The sequence below is a fragment of the Rutidosis leptorrhynchoides genome, chromosome 4 (genome assembly GCF_046630445.1).
Source record: "Rutidosis leptorrhynchoides isolate AG116_Rl617_1_P2 chromosome 4, CSIRO_AGI_Rlap_v1, whole genome shotgun sequence".
NCBI lineage: Eukaryota > Viridiplantae > Streptophyta > Magnoliopsida > Asterales > Asteraceae > Rutidosis > Rutidosis leptorrhynchoides.
This window is the reverse complement of record NC_092336.1, coordinates 134,657,606-134,683,489: the sequence shown is the minus strand read 5'-3', so window position 1 is coordinate 134,683,489 and position 25,884 is coordinate 134,657,606. Positions and strand designations below refer to the sequence as shown.

Genomic DNA, 25,884 nt, shown 5'->3' with positions numbered 1-25,884 from the left:
GTATAGAAACTACTACTACGTATTATCCTTTTATTACTTGTATGTTGGGCCGTTCCGTTAATTTTATGGGTCATGTTCGAAAAATAAAAGTGGGCCTTTTGTATACAAATTTTTTTCTTATATAACCTAATACTAAGCTTCGACATCTAAGTATTGAAGCATGAACGTGGAGTATTGGAGCATAATATTGGATTACGAAGTATTCGACATTGATTATGTATCTTATTTTTCAATTTTTCTATTTTTTAATCAACAAATAGATCAAAATATGTAAAAATGAGCCTATATATGTAATGTTAGGATATTTTTTAGGGGCCTTTATAGATGTTGGGCCCTGTGCGGCCGCACGGGTTGTACTCCTCAATATCCGGCCCTGCTTGTATGTGCGTATGTGGTTAAGCCACAACACATAGTCACACACTTCTTTTATATTTCCACACAAACCCCTTAAAATTTCATGTTTTTTGCCCTTAATATTCTTTTATGATGGGTTGGTTTTGGTTTAAATTGAGTTTGTATTCTACTCTATTTTATTTATTTATTTTATTATATAATATAACAATCTAGAAGTTAACAAGATATAGAAGTCACAAAGTCTCTAAAAGAGGAAGATGATAGTATTCCAATAAGTTCTACTTGAAGTCTAGTATGATTATTTTGGCATTGTTCCTTTTTAGTTCTTAACTAGTCCGGACCGACCCGCGAGATGCGGCGGGGGTTTTCGGTCGGCGTATTCATATTTAACGCAATTTTATTTACAGAAGGGAAAACGGGCCATCTGTTATGCGTCGTTGGTGTCGTCGTCTTTAGTGTTTTTTAAAATCTGTTGGTTCGAACGTAGTTAGTTTCGTTTTGTTGATAAAATTATTTCGAGCCTAATGGTGCTGGCGAAAAAATTTAACTCGCGGCGAGCAAGAAGATACGGGTTGTCGATGTGTTTAGTTTTTTTTTTAAAAAGTGTCTGTTTCGAACGTAGTTAGTATCGTTTTGTTCATAAAATTATTTCGAGTCTGACGCTGCCGTCGAAAAAATTTAACTCGTGCCGAGCGGGAAGACGGGTTGTCGTTGTTTGTCATTGTGTTTAGCGTTTTTTTTTTTTTTTGAGAAGTGTCAGTTTCGTGTATGGTTAGTCCCGTTTGGTTCGTAAGATTTTTCCGAGTTGAACGGTGGTCTCTGAAAAATTTAACTCGCACCCAGCGAGAAAATAGGGCCCGTTATAAATTCGGGTGGAATTAGTTTCTTATATTTTAATTGAATTATATATTTATACTTTTTACCCCTTAAAAAGTGTAAACTTGAGAGACCTGGAAATATAGGCGAAGTTGAGGGACCCTTTGTAATGTGACCGCGAATTTAAAACTACAAATAGATATAACTTAAACTACGCGATGTTGTATAGAATACGTGTTGCATATGTTAACCTACTATGAAACATAATTAAAAACAAATAGAATATAGACAAAAAATTATGTTTTCGGATGATTAGGTGAAGACAAATTGGCATCTTGGAATAATTAGAATAATTTTGGCAAATAATAATAATAATAATAATAATAATAATAATAATAATAATAATAATAATAATAACTTGACATTGAGTTTTTTATTTTCAACACATCGAGTTTCCACATACTTCTGAACCCTTTTCACCTACAAATATCCACTGTCTCAACATGATTGTTGGTTTGTTCTGCTTACACGATGTGGTCAGTATCTGAAGTGATAAAAATTTGTTTTGTGTGGATGAGAGCTGTGCAGAGCAGAGATAATAATAATATTTTTGGGATGCCCACAAGGTGTTTGTTAAAAGTCCTCAATGAGTTTTATCTTGGCTTCATGGTTTTAATTATATTACGGTGTATGAGGTTTTTGCATCTGTCTTTTTAGCTATGCACTACAACTAAAGTTTGTGTGTAGCTATGTCACATGCCGCTGTGAAGTTTCATTGTCCCTTTGTGGGTCTTAGTGGCTGTCAAAATGGGAGTGGAAATGGACTTGTTAGAAGTTCTCTTATCAAGCATCTTAGTGATCGTCATTGTGGTATCGATGCGCGGGATATCACTCGACATTCTCTTACTTCTAATTTGGGTGTTTATACTGAGGCTGATGTTACCTTTAGGCGTATGGGGATTTGGTTATGTGGTGTTTGCTACAAAACACACACGGTACGTGCTAAGTGCCGTCATGGTAGGGGCCCAGATGTGCCTCCCCCCGATGAGGGAAATGGTGTTGTTCGTTTTGTACTTCATAATTTTACCAAGCCACTAGCCCCCTCTTCTCCTGCTCGAATTTGTATTGAGGATGGTTCGGTGCGTGATCATAACGATGGTTTTGATGTGGCTCTCCTTGATCGTTTGTTCTCTAAGGGGTTTCGCACGGTTAAGTCTATCCCTCCCAAGTGTCGTTTGGGGTTTTTCTCGGGTTTTGAAAGGCGCTCTTGATAAGGTGGTCTCTAAGCCTGATGACATTTCTAGTTGGGTCTCTTTGTTGGTGTTACCCCTTTGTACCCTTAAAACCTTTCGGCCACGGAGTTGTCGTGAGTCTAGGTCTTCGATAAAGCGTCGGCATCAGGAAGAGAATATTTCCCGTGCTATTCGCTCTTGGGGGACAGCGGGTGGAAGTTTACAGCTTGTGAGGGAGTATTTGGCAGAGGATTCTCCTATATTGTCAGTGGTTGATGATGAGGTCCTTGATTTGGAAGAGCGTAATATTAAGCAGTGTCGTAGGAAGATTTGTGATGGCCATTACACCGCTGCAGCTCGTGTTCTTTCTTCATCAGGCGTTGCTCCTTATAATGACGCCACGCTGGCGGACTTGCTGTCTAAGCATCCTTCTTCTATAGCTCCATCCTTGCCTGATATGCCGGTTGATCACCTACACCTCGTTACGACTTCTGCTGTTGTTTTGAGCCAGATTAAAAGTTTTCCTCGGGGCACATCATGTGGTAGGGATGGTTTACGTGCACAACACCTTATGGATTGCTTGAGTGGTGCTGCTGTGGCAGTCTCGGATGAGTTGGTTGGCTCTATTACCGGGGTCGTTAATCTCTTTCTTGCTGGAAGGTGCCCTATGGAATTAGGAGAGTATATAGCTAGTGCTCCCCTCACACCGCTTGTCAAGCCCGGCGGTGGTATTCGTCCTATAGCTGTGGGTACTGTTTGGCGACGTCTTGTTTCGAAGGTTGGCGCTGCTATGGTTGGCCAGTCTTTGGGAAGTTACTTCGATGGTCTTCAATTTGGTGTTGGTGTTTCTTCAGGTGGTGAGGCTATTCTTCATGCTGTGAATCGGTTGATTGAGGATCGTGGCTCTGATGTTGGCCTCTCTATGTTATTAGTTGATTTTCAAAATGCATTCAATCTTGTTGATCGTACGTTCATGTTACGTGAAGTTCGCCGCCTTTGTCCGAGCATTTCTCAGTGGGTTGAATTTTGCTACTCTAATCCAGCAAGATTGTATTATGGGAACCACACCTTATGGTCTTCTCAGGGGGTGCAACAGGGTGATCCCCTTGGTCCGCTGTTTTTTGCTTTGGTCTTACAACCCTTGGTTTCTAAAATCAGAGATAATTTTGAGATTTGTCTTCAGGCGTGGTATTTGGATGATGGCACTATTATTGGGGACACTTTGGTGGTGGGGAAGGTTTTGCATTTGATTATGGGGGATGGGCCTCATTTTGGGCTACATCTCAACGCTGAAAAAACAGAAATTTTCTGGCCTACGGAGGACCCTCGCAGCAGGCAAGTAGGTGTCTTTCCTCCTAATATTGCTAGACCTTTAAATGGTGTTAAGTTGCTTGGGGCCCCCGCAAGTTCCGATCTTGGTTTTAGTAGTGAACTGGTGATGCAAAGGGTGACCAAGTCCATTGCACTTATGGATAAGGTTGCTAAGCTTGATGATCCTCAGTGTGAGTTGTTGTTGCTTAGGGCATGTACGGGAGTTTCTAAACTCTAATTTACCTTGCGTACTTGTCCTCCTTGTATATTTGAGGCGGCTCAACGCGCTTTCCATGGAGCCCTTCGATCTTCCTTGGAGCGTATTGTTACTGCTTCAGGGCCTGGGTTTGGTGATTGGCAGTGGCGGCTTGCCACCTTTCCATTTGCATTTGAAGGGCTTGGTGTTTATTCTGCGGGAGATGTTCGTCATTATGCTTTTCTGGCTTCTCGATTACAGTCTGCTGGGTTGCAGACCAAGCTCCTACGTCATGCGGGTATTATTGGTCTTGGTCGTGCTTTTGAAGATGCATTGGGTCTGTTTAATAAAACGGTTGGGTTTGATATTTTAGGTAATCAGAGTGAGGTCGCTGCCCCCATACTCATGAAGAAATTGGCATATGTTTATTTCACAAAGGTTACCGCTTCTGCAGAATCCACTTTTTCATTATCTCCCCGACAATCGGCCTTATGGAAATCGCAGCAGGGTGATCACACCTCTGCTTGGCTAAGGGCAGTCCCTATTTTGGGGTTGGGTCAGACGATGAACGCAAAGACTTACCGATGTGTGTTGTGCTACCGGTTGGGTGTTCCATTGTTCTCTATCTCGACGGCATGCTCTGCCTGTTCAAGGGTTTTTACTGGGGATATTTTCGAGGATCACGCGGTGTCTTGTGCTGGTATGGTGGGTATTAAGCATCGACATAATGTTGTTCGGGATTCCCTTGTTGATGTTTGTTATCGATCTGGGATTTCAGCGAGAAAGGAGGTTGACATTGGGTTGTCTGGAGGGAACGACAGGGCCCTCAGACCTGCAGATGTGTTACTTTATTCCTGGGATTGTGGTCGCGATGTTTGTGTTGACTTGACAGGGTCTTCTCCTTTGACACAGTCTGGGCTTTCTGACTTTGTCCCTGGACGTGCTGTGGTTGATGCGGCTCGTCGAAAGCGGGTCAAGTACGAATCTAGCTGTCAGGCGATTGGTTATGGTTTCATTCCTTTCTCATTTTCTTCCCCTGGGGAATTGGAAAAGGATGCTGTTTCTTTGCTAAAGCGGGTTCAGAAGAGTTCGATGGAGCAAGATATTGGTGCCGGTACTGCTGCTCATATTTTTACTATGATAGGTTTTGCTATTGCTAGAGGTGTGGGGGCCCAGATTGTCTCTAGGCTTCCCACTAATTTTTTGTAAGTTTTAATACTTTTAAGTTTATAATAATAATAATAATAATAATAATAATAATAATAATAATAATAATAATAATAATAATAATAATAATAATAATAATAATAATAATGAGTAGACTTCCTCCATGAAAGGACCCGTCCTAATCCATCCGGACGAAGTCCATATTGATTATAAACGATTCACAATAGTTGATTACATCGCAAGGTACTTGACCTCTATATGATACATTTTACAAACATTGCATTCGTTTTTGAAAAGACAATATTTCATTACATCGAAAGTTGACAACATACATACCATTTCATAATATATCTTACTATAATTGACTTGATAATAATCTTGATGAACTCAACGACTCGAATGCAACGTCTTTTGAAATATATCATGAATGACTCCAAGTAATATTTCTAAGATGAGCAAATGCACAGCGGAAGATTTCTTTCGTACCTGAGAATAAACATGCTTTCAAGTGTCAACCAAAAGGTTGGTGAGTTCATTAGTTTAACATAAATAAACATTTCCATCATTTTAATAGACCACAAGATTTCCAGTCCTCATAAATATACGTCCCATACATAGAGACAAAAATATCATTCATATGGATTGAACACCTGGTAACCGACATTCACAATATGCATATAAGAATATCCCCATCATCCCAGGATCCTCCTTCGGACATGATATAAATTTCGAAGTACTAAAGCATCCGGTACTTTGGATGGGGCTTGTTGGGCCCGATAGATCTATCTTTAGAGTTCGCGTCAATTAGGGTGTCTGTTCCCTAATTCTTAGATTACCAGACTTAATAAAAAGGGGCATATTCGATTCCGATCATTCAACCATATAATGTAGTTTCAATTACTTGTGTCTATTTCGTAAAACAGTTATATAAACAGCGCATGTATTCTCAGTCCCAAAAATATATATTGCAAAAGCATTCAAAAAGGGATTAATGAAACTCACGCATGTAAATATTGTAAAATAGTTAATAAAGCATTTGCATGTATTCTCAGCCCAAAAACGTAAAGAGTAAAAGGGGCAAATGAAACTCACCGTATTGTATTTTGTAGTAAAAATACATATAACGACATTGAACAACTAAACAATGCAAGGTTGGCCTCGAATTCACGAACCTATATCATTTGTATATGTATTAACACACATAATTGTGATGGAACATATATATATATATATATATATATATATATATATATATATATATATATATATATATATATTATTATTAGTGATGTAATTTATATATATAATAAATTAATAAGTTTCATTATATATATTTTCATTTTATATATAGAAATATTAATATAGTTAAGTTATGTGTATTAAATACATTTATATATATATATATATATATATATATATATATATATATATATATATATATATATATATATATATATATAATCTTCACTTATACCCTTACTAATGTCAATAAAGCCTTTATTTTCATAATAAATATTATTTTAATAAACGACCTAGATATTACTTGTTAATACAAATAATGTTAGTTTTAATGATAATAACTTAATAATTTTTGTAAAAATGACAATAATAATAATAATAATAATAATAATAATAATAATAATAGAATATTAGTAATGATCATAATAATAACATTAATAATAATAATACTTATTACCATCTTAAGAACTTAACGGTGTTATATCTATACTTACATATGTATAGCTATTTTGTTTACAATATGTACGATCATAGTTATATTCTAATCAATATAAATCTTATATTTATCTAAATACTTATCTTATTCAAGATCATGAGAGTTTCCATAATTTCCAATTTTTAGTTTATAAAAGTATAACACTTATTAATAATCATAATCATAATTGTACGATAATAATAGTAATATTAACAATCTTAATACTAATGATAATATTAATAATAATACTACTTAATAATAATGCTATTACTAATAATAATAGATTAGTAATAATAATAATGATAATAATAATAATAATAATAATAATAATAATAATAATAATAATAATAATAATAATAATAATAATAATAACAATAATAATAATAATAAATTGATAGATGAACTACCTTCATATCTCCAAAAAGAATAATAACAGTCCAAGCCGGGACTCGAACCCGCGACCTCTCGTTAACTCGCAAACCCCTCGCACCAGTTGGGCTGTTGCCTAGTTTCTGAATAATTACTGAACCGATTAATATATATCCCGTATTTTATTTAATTCCTTTTCTTCTTCTTCGTTTATAAAATTGCCCGAAATCAAAAATCAATATGTTTAATTATTTGATCGGTTTTTGGACTTCAATAAACAACAGATACGACCTGAATAACATGATCTGGGATCAACAGAACACAAAAAAAAAATAACTTTCGCTGTAACAGAAGAATAAGAGGAAAAAAAATACGTTTGAACTCCAATTCACTTTCAAAATTTCATAACGTTTTAGACCTTGATCCCTGAATGAAAAAGGTTCTAAATAGATCCTAGAAACTTTCTGAAATCTCAATTGATCCTATGACACGAAAACGAATCCGAATTTTGATGAAAAACAGTCGTTTGACTTTTTAATAACTAACCTTTGACTCCAAAATTTGAACTCAATATAAGAAATTGGGATTTGAAACTTTGCAGTGAGTTTGCATAGACAATTACTAACTAAACTGCATTTACACATTTTGGAAATTGTTTCGAATTTGAAGGATTGATTAAAAGATACGAGAACAGGAGACAGAACTGGGTTTCTTAGTTTTTTTCTGTTTAATTCGACAATTTAAGAGTTGTTAAAGTAATTGTGATTGATAGTGGTTGTGTAAAGTCGATTGGTTTTTGTCCATAATCAAATTAATCGTTTGTCTTATGGTTAAATGGAATCGACAGATAGTACCAATTACAACAGAAGAAGAATTAAAATATGAAAAAAAAACTGATAGTTAGTCTCAACTGACTTTGGCATTTTGTTTCTGTTTTATCCCATACCTGATACGATTTGATGAATAAAAAAAATCAATTCCCATCATCCTGACAATGATATGGAACTGAATACGAGTTCTTGTCTATTATACGAAGTATATATTGTTTTATCAGTAATTATACAGGTTCGTATATATCTGTATCAGTTATATATATATCTGTTATGTAAATAGATATTAAATTCGGTAATATCAATTAATAATATAATTCTATTTACTAAAACTGTTTCTAACAAAATAATAATAGAATTAACAATAATAGTAATAATAATATAAATAATAATTTTATCATAATTATACTAATATTAATAAGAATAAAAGTTATTATAAAAATGATAATAATATTATTAATGATAATCATTTTAAATTGTATTATAAAGTTGCTAACTAAAATAATAATGATAATGACAATAATATTATAAATGATAATAATAATCTTATTAGTTACATTAATATTAATATTATAAATGATGATAATAATATGATTAATATAATAACTTATGTATGTCAAATTTTATGTATATATTTATATCTCATATTTGAATTAATAATATTTATAATACAAATACTAATATTAATATTAATATTAACATTAGTAACAATAATGAAAGTAATGATAATAACATAACATTTATGTTTTAACTTATAATTACGTGTAATATATTACCTTTAAACTATATTAACATTTATTGAATATTTAATACCACAATATGTTAATAATTATAAATAGAAATTATATATAAGTTCATAATAATATATATGTAATTATATATATATATATATATATATATATATATATATATATATATATATATATATATATATATATATATATATATATATATATATATATATATATTCATTTTAATATTAACTTATTTATTCTAATTATTATTTTACATTATGAATCCAATTAACTATATTATATTTATACATATTTATATTTATATATATACATGTTATCTACACAAAAATGTTCGTGAATCGTCGAAATTGGTCGAAGGGTAATAATATTTATGAACACGGTTCTAAAATTTTTGAGACTCAATATTACAGATTTTGCTTATCGTGCTGGAAACATATAAAGATTAAGTTTAAATTTGGTCAGAAATTCCCGGATCATCACAGTACCTACCCGTTAAAGAAATTTCGTCCCGAAATTTGAGTGAGGTAGTCATAGCTAACTATAAAAATGTTTTCATGACGAATATGAGTTGATAAATAGAGTTTTATCATCATTGAGTAATATGGATAAAACAATTTGATTATTCGAAGAGCACGAGTGAAGCTATTCACAAAAGAATGAAATGAGAACAAAGATTTGTTTTTTTTTTTTTAACTTTTGTAGTAGTCAGGTTTGAATTTAAAAAATAAGGCGCGTCTTAACTTTTGACATTTCCTTGGTTGAATTTCAGAATTCAAGGGATTTAAAGAAAATCTTGAAGATCTATAAGATCTGATTCTTCGGCGAATAAGGAAATTAATATCTCTCTAATTAAATACGGTGATCTGCTTCGATTACTCTGTCTGATATTTCTATTATAAATTAAACTCTTCCGTTCCACTATTCTCACCATTCCTATACTTTCCTTCTTGTTTCATACATCCAAAAGATTCTGAAAATGCTTAATCCAGTTCTGATCTTTGTCCTCACCCTTACTATCGCAACAATCATTCTCCTTTTCAACTTCCACCAGAGGAATCTGCTTTCTTCTACTTCACCCTTGGGATTATAATGTTTTTAATTCTCCCGTGTCTTTATGTTGCGATAAACATTGATATACATGGTTTGTAATTTATACGTTGTAATCGGGCTTTGTATCTCCCCTTATTTTTCAATGTCCTTATTTCTGTTTTCTATAAACATTGTCATCCACAGTTAATACTCCCTCCTATTTGCTGCGATTAATACTCTGATTTCCATTTCAGAGCATTGTCCCTTCGTTTCTTCTTCTTGCGGTTAGGCATCTCTTGTAATGGTCCAGAATTCGTAGATATAAGTTTCAGAATGAACATTATTAATGTTCTTAATAAGAAGGAACGTAATAGCACGATTTGATTTGTCAAATTACCAGATTCACTGAGAATAGAACTATCAAGAATATACTTTCCTGATATGTTTAGAAGTTAAGCAGAATGACAGAGTTATGTAACATGGCACATGATGACGTTATGATCTGTGAATCATCACGTCCCATTAGAAACTCAGCATGACTTACTGTAATATAATCACGTTGATCAAGTGTCATTATATTATACTAACTCATGCATCAATTCCCAACATTACTTCAATAACATTCATATTTTAAGCTCGAAAGTTTACAGAATATAGAAATTAACAGTTTCTATATGATGTAATAATGATAGCACGAAGAGATTAATGATTTCAGATAAGAATAGTTATAAAAATATCTCCAGAAATATGGAGGATATTTATAATGAAAGATACGATAATATCTCGGAATATCTAAGATCAGAGGATGATAGAAACTATTGTCTGCAAGGGTTTAGAGTAAGGAGCAAGATATTCACTAAAGACTTTAGCAGACATTGAATCATTTGAATTCTTTAAAGTCAAACTTATTCTTTGTGATTTGTCCACGGTTTTCTTTTTAGTTTCACATAATCTGCTTTTCGGTACTAAATTTTCTATTGAATGTTTCCAATATAATGATACACAGGAAGCACGAGGAGGTATATAATTTCGGACGAGAGTATTTATGAAAATATCCTCAGAAATATCGAAGATATTGATGATGATATTTTTGGAATTTCTAAGTTCGATGGTTGATGGAGAAAGATTTTTCCGCAAGATTTTAACATGACTTCGGATCAAGATATTGTCTAAAGATTTCAACGGATCTAGATTTATCTGGGTTCTATGAATTTAGGGTATGTTACTTGTATTTCTCCTTGGTTTCCTTTATGGTTAGCTCAATCCGCTTTCCAGTTCCAACTTTTCTGAGCTTTTCCAACATACTAATCTTTATCATCAAACTTTCGATGATTATGGTCGTTTATGGTTATCTACAGTTTCTGCTGCTTCATTCAGCTTTTTCAACATTCAGAGTATTGATTTGTGACTGAGTGCTTTTTAGAATTTCAGAATGAGAGATCATAATTCTAAGAGATAAATGTCATATATATAACTGTTGATGTAGATATGCTGTGAGTTTTCAAAGTACTGATTGCTGATTCCCGGTAATTGTTATGGCAGTTCTCGTTATAAGATGCGGATGAGTATATGATAGGGTTTCAATGAATAAATATAATGATTTATCAGAGAGATTTAAGCCAAAAAGCAGCGAGGTTGCTGGTACGTCTGCTGGTAATATGGTGGAATATAAAAGAATTCTCCGGTATTAAAAGGGTAATCGTATATATCAGGATTTATAGTAAGGTTACTTCGAATGAAAAGTCGAAGTTGAATTGCTGAAGCTGTGACAAAATTGGCTAATTTCGAAAGGAATTGCAAAGTTATTTTCGGTGATAACAACGCCAAAGGAGCTAGCACAGGTACGTGTTAAACATTTATACGGGTTTGGAGAATTTTTCAGGTGCATAACTATATGCGTAGATCTTTTCTTCCATAGATAGAGTGCGGTTGATTCATCCTCTCGATTGAGGTGTTTTCAAGAATCATGAAAGGTTTGAAAGCTGATTGTAATCGTCAAGATACAAATGAAATTTAAGATGAAATCAAGTGGCAAACTTGAAGAATTGTTTAGTTTCATATGTTATAGTCAATATTTTAATTCATTTTAATTGTCCAATGTAGTCCGCAGTTGGTAGTCCACAGTTAGCAATTCAATAATTCATACATAGTTTAATATATAATATTCGAATTAATTAATACGTATCGTGACCCGTATTCGTCTCAGACTCGATCACAACTCAAAGTATATATATTATTATAGAATCAACCTCAACCCTGTATAGAGAACTCGATCATTACTGCATATAGAGTGTCTATGGTGATTCCAAATAATATATATAGATGCGTCGATATGATATGTCAAAACCTTGTATACGTGTCCTGATATTTAAAGTGCGTAAAATAAATACATAAATTAAATAACGATAAATAAAATGCGTAAAGTAAATAACAGAAATTAAATGACGATAAATAAAATTGCGAGAATATAAATTGCGATAAATAAACTACGATAAATAAATTGCGATAATTTAATTGCGATAAGTAAATTGCGATAAAATAAAATGTAATGCAGAATTAACAGTTAGCTAGGAACAGTTAGCTAGGATCTTGTTAGCGTGGTTTCTTAACAAAATTTCATATTGTTAATTAGTCTGTTTCTAATCAATTTTTATTGTGTTCATTATTTCTTCATTATGCCACTTGTTGGATTCTGGTAAGTCAAAATCCAAATATGAAATTGAATTTGAATGAAAATGGTTATTCTGTGGTTAACGGATTCGTATATCGGTAGATATAAATAGGATAGTAAATGATTGTTGAATCAGATTCGAAGAATGTACATTGTATCTTATTAATGTGAAATCTAAATATTCCTCGGGTATTACCTACCCGTTAAAATATTTTCACCATTAACAGTTTGTACAATAAAAATTTTAATTACAATCTTTATGAAAACATATATACATATATATTTTCTTCAGACGTAATTATGGATTTAATGAGTCAATGTGATATTAAACTCATTTGGTTTACCATTAGAACTAGAATACATAATCTCTAAAACATTTAGAGATTACTTAATCGTCATGAAGAACGAAGATAATCGATGTAGAACGATACGTAGAACGTTGATTATACTCGAGGTACATAATGAGATGTTAAGGCATGGATTGTTGATGGTACTGGTGTTGTTACTGATGGTACTGTTGATGCCGATGATGTTGATGAAGCTGGTACATTTTGTACCATATTCTCCAGATTGATTACTCGAGCGCGAAGTTCGTTGACTTCTCCTATTATTCCAAGATGATTGTCGGTCGGAACAAACAAATGAATAAGGTTTAGAATTTTAGATAGAATATAATAGTGACGAGTTATCCTAGAAATGAGGCTGAAATGGTGTTTCGGATAGGTTCGTCGGTAAACGCTTCAGGTTCATTGTTAAGAGGTGAATTCGGTTGGTGGAAGGGATCGCCTTCTTCGCGTCTCCATTTATTAAGTTGACTACGTATGCATCATATGAATTTGGGGATGGCTGATTGATTGATTCATTCTGGTGACATCGCTTTCGGAGCTTAGGTGAATATCCATGTCGAAATAGCTGTCGGAATAACTATCGGAATAGTGATCGAAATCTGAGGGACTCGAACTGGTTGAGGAATTCATCTTGTACAATCAGATGAAGGATTTTCGATAAGAAATAGATTACAGGATGTAGATTAGTACCATGCAATACCTAATTTACACATGCATATATAATACTAAAATCCCATAAGTTACGGAGGAACTTACGGAATATGTCAGACAAAGTTAGAGTAAAAGGTACGCTAAGATATGAAGTAGCAGATACGCTAAGATATGAATTTTGTCTTTACACTATTCATGCAATCAATACAGCAAGGTGTGTCTAGACTAGGAATGATAAGCAGGTAATTTTTGACACGAAATGATAAGCAAAACTTTTGACATGCAGACACGGTCGAAGTCCAGACTCACTAAAGCATCCTAACGACTTATCAGTTAGACACACTAATGTAGACCTGGTTCGCTAAGACCACCGCTCTGATACCAACTGAAAGGACCCGTCCTAATCCATCCGGACGAAGTCCATATTGATTATAATCGATTCACAATAGTTGATTACATCGCAAGGTACTTGACCTCTATATGATACATTTTACAAACATTGCATTCGTTTTTGAAAAGACAATCTTTCATTACATCGAAAGTTGACAACATACATACCATTTCATAATATATCTTACTATAATTGACTTGATAATAATCTTGATGAACTCAACGACTCGAATGCAACGTCTTTTGAAATATATCATGAATGACTCTAAGTAATATTTCTAAGATGAGCAAATGCACAGCGGAAGATTTCTTTCGTACCTGAGAATAAACATGCTTTCAAGTGTCAACCAAAAGGTTGGTGAGTTCATTAGTTTAACATAAATAAACATTTCCATCATTTTAATAGACCACAAGATTTCTAGTCCTCATAAATATACGTCCCATACATAGAGACAAAAATATCATTCATATGGATTGAACACCTGGTAACCGACATTCACAATATGCATATAAGAATATCCCCATCATTCCGGGATCCTCCTTCGGACATGATATAAATTTCGAAGTACTAAAGCATCCGGTACTTTGGATGGGGCTTGTTGGGCCCGATAGATCTATCTTTAGAGTTCGCGTCAATTAGGGTGTCTGTTCCCTAATTCTTAGATTACCAGACTTAATAAAAAGGGGCATATTCGATTCCGATCATTCAACCATATAATGTAGTTTCAATTACTTGTGTCTATTTCGTAAAACAGTTATATAAACAGCGCATGTATTCTCAGTCCCAAAAATATATATTGCAAAAGCATTCAAAAAGGGATTAATGAAACTCACGCATGTAAATATTGTAAAATAGTTAATAAAGCATTTGCATGTATTCTCAGCCCAAAAACGTAAAGAGTAAAAGGGGCAAATGAAACTCACCGTATTGTATTTTGTAGTAAAAATACATATAACGACATTGAACAACTAAACAATGCAAGGTTGGCCTCGGATTCACGAACCTATATCATTTGTATATGTATTAACACACATAATTGTGATGGAACATATATATATATATATTATTATTAGTGATGTAATTTATATATATAATAAATTAATAAGTTTCATTATATATATTTTCATTTTATATATAGAAATATTAATATAGTTAAGTTATGTGTATTAAATACACACACACATATATATATATATATATATATATATATATATATATATATATATATATATATATATATATATATATATATATATATATATATATATATATATATATATATAATCTTCACTTATACCCTTACTAATGTCAATAAAGCCTTTATTTTCATTATAAATATTATTTTAATAAACGCCCTAGATATTACTTGTTAATACAAATAATGTTAGTTTTAATGATAATAACTTAATAACTTTTGTAAAAATGATAATAATAATAATAATAATAATAATAATAGAATATTAGTAATGATCATAATAATAACATTAATAATAATAATACTTATTACCATCTTAAGAACTTAACGGTGTTATATCTATACTTACATATGTATAGCTATTTTGTTTACAATATGTACGATCATAGTTATATTCTAATCAATATAAATCTTATATTTATCTAAATACTTATCTTATTCAAGATCATGAGAGTTTCCATAATTTCCAATTTTTAGTTTATAAAAGTATAACACTTATTAATAATCATAATCATAATTGTACGATAATAATAGTAATATTAGCAATCTTAATACTAATGATAATATTAATAATAATACTACTTAATAATAATGCTATTGCTAATAATAATAGATTAGTAATAATAATAATGATAATAATAATAATAATAATAATAATAATAATAATAATAATAATAATAATAATAACAATAATAATAATAATAAATTGATAGATGAACTACCTTCATATCTCCAAAAAGAATAATAACAGTCCAAGCCGGGACTCGAACCCGCGACCTCTCGTTAACTCGCAAACCCCTCGCACCAGTTGGGCTGTTGCCCAGTTTCTGAATAATTACTGAACCGATTAATATATATCCCGTATTTTATTTAATTCCTTTTCTTCTTCTTCGTTTATAAAATTGCCCGAAATCAAAAATCAATATGTTTAATTATTTGATCGGTTTTTGGACTTCAATAAACAACAGATACGACCTGAATAACATGATCTGGGATCAACAGAACACAAAAAAAAAATAACTTTCGCTGTAACAGAAGAATAAGAGAAAAAAAAATACGTTTGAACTCCAATTCACTTTCGAAATTTCATAACGTTTTAGACCTTGATCCCTGAATGAAAAAGGTTCCAAATAGATCCTAGAAACTTTCTGAAATCTTAATTGATCCTATGACACGAAAATGAATCCGAATTTTGATGAAAAATAGTCGTTTGACTTTTTAATAACTAACCTTTGACTCCAAAATTTGAACTCAATATAAGAAATTGGGATTTGAAACTTTGCAGTGAGTTTGCATAGACAATTACTAACTAAACTGCATTTACACATTTTGGAAATTGTTTCGAATTTGAAGGATTGATTAAAAGATTTGAGAACAGGAGACAGAACTGGGTTTCTTAGTTTTTTTCTGTTTAATTCGACAATTTAAGAGTTGTTAAAGTAATTGTGATTGATAGTGGTTGTGTAAAGTCGATTGGTTTTTGTCCATAATCAAATTAATCGTTTGTCTTATGGTTAAATGGAATCGACAGATAGTACCAATTACAACAGAAGAAGAATTAAAATATGAAAAAAAAACTGATAGTTAGTCTCAACTGACTTTGGCATTTTGTTTCTGTTTTATCCCATACCTGATACGATTTGATGAATAAAAAAAAAATCAATTCCCATCATCCTGACAATGATATGGAACTGAATACGAGTTCCTGTCTATTATACGAAGTATATATTGTTTTATCAGTAATTATACAGGTTCGTATATATCTGTATCAGTTATATATATATCTGTTATGTAAATAGATATTAAATTCGGTAATATCAATTAATAATATAATTCTATTTACTAAAACTGTTTCTAACAAAATAATAATAGAATTAACAATAATAGTAATAATAATATAAATAATAATTTTATCATAATTATACTAATATTAATAAGAATAAAAGTTATTATAAAAATGATAATAATATTATTAATGATAATCATTTTAAATTGTATTATAAAGTTGATAACTAAAATAATAATGATAATGACAATAATATTATAAATGATAATAATAATCTTATTAGTTACATTAATATTAATATTATAAATGATGATAATAATATGATTAATATAACAACTTATGTATGTCAAATTTTATGTATATATTTATATCTCATATTTGAATTAATAATATTTATAATACAAATACTAATATTAATATTAATATTAACATTAGTAACAATAATGAAAGTAATGATAATAACATAACATTTATGTTTTAACTTATAATTACGTGTAATATATTACCTTTAAACTATATTAACATTTATTGAATATTTAATACCACAATATGTTAATAATTATAAATAGAAATTATATATAAGTTCATAATAATATATATGTAATTATATATATATATATATATATATATATATATATATATATATATATATATATATATATATATATATATTCATTTTAATATTAACTTATTTATTCTAATTATTATTTTACATTATGAATCCAATTAACTATATTATATTTATACATATTTATATTTATATATATACATGTTATCTACACAAAAATGTTCGTGAATCGTCGAAATTGGTCGAAGGGTAATAATATTTATGAATACGGTTCTAAAATTTTTGAGACTCAATATTACAGATTTTGCTTATCGTGCTGGAAACATATAAAGATTAAGTTTAAATTTGGTCGGAAATTCCCGGGTCATCACAGTACCTACCCGTTAAAGAAATTTCGTCCCGAAATTTGAGGTAGTCATGGCTAACTATAAAAATGTTTTCATGACGAATATGAGTTGATAAATAGAGTTTTATCATCATTGAGTAATATGGATAAAACAATTTGATTATTCGAAGAGCACGAGTGAAGCTATTCACAAAAGAATGAAATGAGAACAAAGATTTGTTTTTTTTTTTTTTAACTTTTGTAGTAGTCAGGTTTGAATTTAGAAAATAAGGCGCCTCTTAACTTTTGACATTTCCTTGGTTGAATTTCAGAATTCAAGGGATTTAAAGAAAATCTTGAAGATCTATAAGATCTGATTCTTCGGCGAATAAGGAAATTAATATCTCTCTAATTAAATACGGTGATCTGCTTCGATTACTCTGTCTGATATTTCTATTATAAATTAAACTCTTCCGTTCCACTATTCTCACCATTCCTATACTTTCCTTCTTGTTTCATACATCCAAAAGATTCTGAAAATGCTTAATCCAGTTCTGATCTTTGTCCTCACCCTTACTATCGCAACAATCATTCTCCTTTTCAACTTCCACCAGAGGAATCTGCTTTCTTCTACTTCTCCCTTGGGATTATAATGTTTTTAATTCTCCCGTGTCTTTATGTTGCGATAAACATTGATATACATGGTTTGTAATTTATACGTTGTAATCGGGCTTTGTATCTCCCCTTATTTTTCAATGTCCTTATTTCTGTTTTCTATAAACATTGTCATCCACAGTTAATAGTCCCTCCTATTTGCTGCGATTAATACTCTGATTTCCATTTCAGAGCATTGTCCCTTCGTTTCTTCTTCTTGCGGTTAGGCATCTCTTGTAATGGTCCAGAATTCGCAGATATAAGTTTCAGAATGAACATTATTAATGTTCTTAATAAGAAGGAACGTAATAGCACGATTTGATTTGTCAAATTACCAGATTCACTGAGAATAGAACTATCAAGAATATACTTTCCTGATATGTTTAGAAGTTAAGCAGAATGACAGAGTTATGTAACATGGCACATGATGACGTTATGATCTGTGAATCATCACGTCCCATTAGAAACTCAGCATGACTTACTGTAATATAATCACGTTGATCAAGTGTCATTATATTATACTAACTCATGCATCAATTCCCAACATTACTTCAATAACATTCATATTTTAAGCTCGAAAGTTTACAGAATATAGAAACTAACAGTTTCTATATGATGTAATAATGATAGCACGAAGAGATTAATAATTTCAGATAAGAATAGTTATAAAAATATCTCCAGAAATATGGAGGATATTTATAATGAAAGATACGATAATATCTCGGAATATCTAAGATCAGAGGATGATAGAAACTATTGTCTGCAAGGGTTTAGAGTAAGGAGCAAGATATTCACTAAAGACTTTAGCAGACATTGAATCATTTGAATTCTTTGAAGTCAAACTTATTCTTTGTGATTTGTCCACGGTTTTCTTCTTAGTTTCGCATAATCTGCTTTTCGGTACTAAATTTTCTATTGAATGTTTCCAATATAATGATACACAGGAAGCACGAGGAGGTATATAATTTCGGACGAGAGTATTTATGAAAATATCCTCAGAAATATCGAAGATATTGATGATGATATTTTTGGAATTTCTAAGTTCGATGGTTGATGGAGAAAGATTTTTCCGCAAGATTTTAACATGACTTCGGAGCAAGATATTCTCTAAAGATTTCAACGGATCTAGATTTATCTGGGTTCTATGAATTTAGGGTATGTTACTTGTATTTCTCCTTGGTTTCCTTTATGGTTAGCTCAATCCGCTTTCCAGTTCCAACTTTTCTGAGCTTTTCCAACATACTAATCTTTATCATCAAACTTTCGATGATTATGGTCGTTTATGGTTATCTACAGTTTCTGCTGCTTCATTCAGCTTTTTCAACATTCAGAGTATTGATTTGTGACTGAGTGCTTTTTAGAATTTTAAAATGAGAGATCATAATTCTAAGAGATAAATGTCATATATATAACTATTGATGTAGATATGCTGTGAGTTTTCAAAGTACTGATTGCTGATTCCCGGTAATTGTTATGGCAGTTCTCGTTATAAGATGCGGATGAGTATATGATAGGGTTTCAATGAATAAATATAATGATTTATCAGAGAGATTTAAGCCAAAAAGCAGCGAGGTTGCTGGTACGTCTGCTGGTAATATGGTGGAATATAAAAGAATTCTCCGGTATTAAAAGGGTAATCGTATATATCAGGATTTATAGTAAGGTTACTTCGAATGAAAAGTCGAAGTTGAATTACTGAAGCTGTGACAAAATTGGCTAATTTGGAAAGGAATTGCAAAGTTATTTTCGGTGATAACAACGCCAAAGGAGCTAGCACAGGTACGTGTTAAACGTTTATACGGGTTTGGAGAATTTTTCAGGTGCATAACTATATGCGTAGATCTTTTCTTCCATAGATAGAGTGCGGTTGATTCATCCTCTCGATTGAGGTGTTTTCAAGAATCATGAAAGGTTTGAAAGCTGATTGTAATCGTCAAGATACAAATGAAATTTAAGATGAAATCAAGTGGCAAACTTGAAGAATTGTTTAGTTTCATATGTTATAGTCAATATTTTAATTCATTTTAATTGTCCAATGTAGTCCGCAGTTGGTAGTCCACAGTTAGCAATTCAATAATTCATACATAGTTTAATATATAATATTCGAATTAATTAATACGTATCGTGACCCGTATTCGTCTCAGACTCGATCACAACTCAAAGTATATATATTATTATAGAATCAACCTCAACCCTGTATAGAGAACTCGATCATTACTGCATATAGAGTGTCTATGGTGATTCCAAATAATATATATAGATGCGTCGATATGATATGTCAAAACCTTGTATACGTGTCCTGATATTTAAAGTGCGTAAAATAAATACAGAAATTAAATAACGATAAATAAAATGCGTAAAGTAAATAACAGAAATTAAATGACGATAAATAAAATTGCGAGAATATAAATTGCGATAAATAAACTGCGATAAATAAATTGCGATAATTTAATTGCGATAAGTAAATTGAGATAAAATAAAATGTAATGCAGAATTAACAGTTAGCTAGGAACTGATGGAGTACCCATATTTGAAATACTTGTTTTAGGAACATATTTATTCTGACCATGACAGTGTAAAGAATCGGCAGTAGTTTAGAGAACTGCAGGTGTTTAGAGAGATTTTTTTTGAAAATGGTTTTTTTAGAGTAATTACAGACCTGGTTTTTCAAATTTTTTTTTTTATAGAGAAATAGGTAAACCGACTATTAAAAGGTCGGTTTGTCAGTCAAGTTCCAAACCGGCATTTGCATTTGCCGGTTTGGGTCCTCATAAACCCTAACCGTATATACGTAGTACACTTCTGACAGAATACTGATATTTACTGCAAATCGGCATTTCATTTGCCGGTTTAGACCCTCATATTTACTGTTTTTTTTTTCTTCAGTTTTTTCAGTGTATTATTACTGTTTTTTCTGTATTTTCAACCTATTATTACTGCAAAGCTGCAACCTATCATGTCATTGTTTGAGTTTGAATTTGAATTTGCCAGCCAAAAATTTTATTTATAGAGTTAAGAGTGGAATCAATTAAACTTACATTCATAGTGATTACATGTTGTTCTTTAATCATTAAAACACCTCACATTACTGAAAACACTAAAACACCATTATACTTATCACATACAATGGCCGAATTTACTGTTTTATGGTTCATTTTATTTGGGGGTGGTAGAATTACATTTCAAAATGGGTGGTTAACTGGTGATGAAACATCACTTAGAACCAGTTTTTCACTATACCAAAAGATTAATTGCATGCAGTTAAACGAAATGGCTTATAAATCTGTAGGTGCTGATCCAAGAACACATACATTGAAGATGATTATGTGAAATGATTACTTCGGCAATGCGTGTCCGACTGAAATTCATGACGATAGGTCTTTGGAAACAATGTATTTTTGGCTAGTCAAAATGCACATTACATTGGTCAAATTGAAATTCAGTTTGAGCAAGTTTTTTTGACACAAGGATCCGGTTTTGTTGATCAGTTACAAAGTTTAATTCAGTCTTCTCAAGTTACACAAACCGGGGCCGGTGGTGCATCCACATCTCAATCAGGAGGTGTGTTTGTAGATGAAGATGAAGATGAAGAGGTGACTGAAGAACAAAATGAAGAAGTAAATTCCGACGATGGTGCGTCAACAACGAGTGATGATTCGGTAGAGAATTATAGTGTTGAAGGTGATATATATGAAGATGATCAAAACGTGATCGAGAGGCCGATCCAACCTACCATGAACCATCATTTCGGGTTTCTTAATGTTGAAAAAGATTCTGGTCGACCTGCGTTCGATGAGGATGACGGGCTAGGATGGGATTGTTATAACGACAACGGTGTAATTAGAAAACGAATGGTTTTTAGAAATAAAGAAGAACTTGTATCCGCTGCTAGGAATTAGAATATCGATCGACTGAGAGAAATATTTGTTGAAGATAGCAGGCCAAAATATAATAAAGCAATTTGTTACACAAACAGTCCTCATTACAATAGTCCAAACCAAAATAGACGATGTCCTTGGATGGTAGCTGCTACAATGAAACATAAGGATAATGTGTGGAAAATTTCAAAATGGATTGAGGGACACATTTGTTATGGAAGCGTGCAAAGTAACAACAATCATTGCTTAACCTCCAGTATAATTGCTACTGATATTATATCTTATATTAGTCAAGATATTGCGTATGAGGTTAAACACATCCAAACTCACGTAAAAAAAGTTTGGAAAGTGGATATCTCTTACGCAAAGGCTTGAAATTCTAGGCGTATTGCAATAGAACGTTTGTGTGGAACTTGGCAAAGCAACTTGGCAGAATTTCCCACATATGTCGATGAATTGGTTCACACCAATCCGGATACAATTGTTCGATGGGTGTTTGGCCCTCAAGTAGAATATGGTGTCCTCACATTCAAATATGTATTATGGGCATTTGGCCCTGCTATTATGGCGTACCAACAATGTATTCCTATACTTTGTATTGATGAGACTCATTTGAAGGGTAACTACATTGGCAAGATGCTTACAGGGGTAGCCAAAAATGCTAACAGGCAAGTTCTGCCCGTTGCATTTGCAGTAGTTGATACTGAATCGAACGAAAGTTGGGCTTGGTTTTTGGAAATGGTCCAAACACATGTTAATGTCAGTAACAGAGATTTGTGTGTTATATCTGATCGTCATGTACGTATACTTAATGAGATGGCTAACCAGCAATATGGCTGGCATCATCGTTATTGTTTGTGCCACATTCGTAGTAACTTGATGACAAAGTTTAACAGAAACACCGAGTTGAAGAAGTTGTGTTAGAGGGCGGTTCCATGATGGAAAGTAATAGATACAAACTTGCAGTGCATGAAATTAGAACATTAAGTGAGGCGGCTTGAAAATATTTAGAAGACGCTGATCTTCATAAGTGGACCTTGTATAGAGACATCTTACGTTTGCGTTGGGGTAACTTAACCACAAACATAGCCGAGTCATTAAACAATGTTTTGCGTCATGTACGTATGATGCCAGTCAAATCGTGTATGGATTATACATTTCACTACACAAGAGAGCACTTCAACACGCAAGAAACAACCGCTCATGAATGGCAAGCACCACTATTGAAGACTATGTGGACACAATTTCAAGATCGTGCTAAACTTGCTTCTACTTACACAGTAACATGCTATAACCAGCAAACAGGGTGTACGAGGTCCAATCTACATATCAAAGAAGCGGTGATGGTGGGACAGAGTACACTGTTAGATATTTGGCCAAAAAGTGCACTTGTGGAAGATGGCAACATCAAAGAATGCCTTGCTCTCATGGCATTGCAGTATGTCGCATGAGAAATAAAGATCCAAAAATCTTGATTAGTAAATACTACACTACTACCACGTGGAGGGAACAATATAGTTATCACTTACATCCACTAAGAGATGCCACATACTGGACCACGACAAACTGGACAATGAAGGCCGATCCAACACGATTGATCACACATAGGGGTATGAGACAATCACGACGACACCATAATGAGATGGATGAAAGGCACAAGAGAGATACAAGTCCACCTAGGTGTGGTTTTTCCTCACAACCAGGTCATAACAGGAATTCGTGTCCTACTAGGTTCAGTTAAGAAATGAAGTAGTTGTAACCATAGTTATTTGTGATCAATTGTTGTAAGCGTAGTTATGTTGTTGTAACCGTAGTTATATTTTCAATAAAAGTGTTGTTCGTAATAATGACAATGATAATATTGAAACCGGCTATCAATAAAGAGAATGATAATAAGAATAACTCAAACCTATTACAACTAAGTTTATGCATTATAGTATTCACCATAACTATCATAAATCCTACCGAACTCAAATGCGTCTTCAAAAATGCCAAATAAAACATACAACTCAATTTTTTCAGAAGTATACATGCTTTCCCAACTAATGTATACCACTCTTCTTCAACGCACAATGCTTCAGGTTGAGCTATACCTTGTTTGTAATAATATATGTCCATTGAATCTGGATTTTTCGGTAAATTTTCTCGAAAGAATTCATTCAACTTTTGCGTATTAAAGCCACGAACATCAACATTATCAAATGTAGTCTTCTCGCCTCCTGAGAATTTTGTCTCATCTTCAAAATCGCAACCGTAGTATATGTAACGACCCTGGAATTTCCAACGTTTATTTATTAATAATTATTATTATTAATACGTGTGATAAAACGAATGTATGTGGAGACACTATTTGTATGGAACTAAGAGTACTATCTTCACCGATCACAAGAGTCTCCAGCACATCTTCGATCAGAAGCAACTGAATATGAGACAGCGTCGATGGATCGAGACGCTCAACGACTACGATTGTAAACTCCGTTATCATCCTGGCAAGGCCAATGTTGTAGCTGACGCTTTAAGCCCAAAGGAGAGGACGACACCTCTTCGTGTTAGGGCTCTGAACATCACCATCCATTCAAATCTCAACAGCCAGATTAGAGTAGCCCAAGATGAGGCTCTCAAGGAGGAGAATATATCTCACGAACATTTGAACATACTTGTCTCTCGATTCGAGGTTAGGGAGTCTGGACTCCGATGTTATGCCGGAAGAATTTGGGTACCTCTTTATGGAGATCTACAGAATCTTATAGTTGATGAAGCACACAAATCGAGATATTTGATTCATCCTGGAGCGGGCAAGATGTACCACGACCTTAAAGAACAGTATTGGTAGCCGAATCTTAAGAAGGACGTTGCGACTTATGTTGGTAAGTGTTTGACTTGCTCGAAGGTTAAAACCGAGCATCAGAGACCTTCTGGTTTACTTCAACAGCCGAAGATCCCACAATGGAAGTGGGAAAGGATAACGATGGATTTCATCACCAAGCTACCAAAGACGGTGGGCGGATACGATACCATCTGGGTTATTGTTGACCGCCTTACCAAATCTGCACACTTCCTAGCGATGAAGGAAACTGATACAATGGAAAGACTTGCTCAGCTATACATCAAGGAGGTTGTATCTCGTCATGGTGTACCTTTATCGATCATCTCCGATCGCGATCCCCGTTTTGCCTCTAGATTTTGGCGTTCTTTGCAAGAAGCCATGGGAACTCGTCTCGACATGAGTACTGCTTATCACCCTCAGACTGACGGGCAAAGTGAACGAACAATTCAGACCTTGGAGGACATGTTGCGTGCATGTGTCATTGATTTCGGAAAGGCCTGGGAAAGGCATTTGCCACTCGCCGAATTTTCTTACAACAACAGTTATCACTCGAGCATTAATGCTGCACCTTTTGAAGCATTGTATGGCCGTAAGTGCCGATCTCCTATTTGTTGGGCCGAAGTAGGCGAAAAGCAAATCACCGGACCCGAGGTACTCCATGAAACAACGGAGAAGATTGCTCAGATTCAAGCTAAACTAAAGACTGCTCGTGACCGTCAAAAGAGTTATGCTGATCTTAAACGTAAGGACTTTGAATTCAATGTTGGTGATCGTGTAATGTTGAAAGTTGCACCTTGGAAAGGTGTGATTCTTTTTGA

The 25,884-nt window shown here is 32.9% G+C and overlaps 1 protein-coding gene across 1 annotated transcript; it reads left to right on the top strand.

The window, feature by feature from the left end:
- The first annotated feature begins 22,395 nt into the window (after window positions 1–22,395).
- On the top strand, window positions 22,396–23,163 carry LOC139841020 (uncharacterized). Its single transcript, XM_071831255.1, has 2 exons — window positions 22,396–22,541; window positions 22,623–23,163. The coding sequence occupies exons 1-2, from the start codon at window positions 22,396–22,398 to the stop codon at window positions 23,161–23,163; spliced, it is 687 nt and encodes a 228-aa protein (XP_071687356.1).
- The last annotated feature ends 2,721 nt before the right edge of the window (window positions 23,164–25,884 follow it).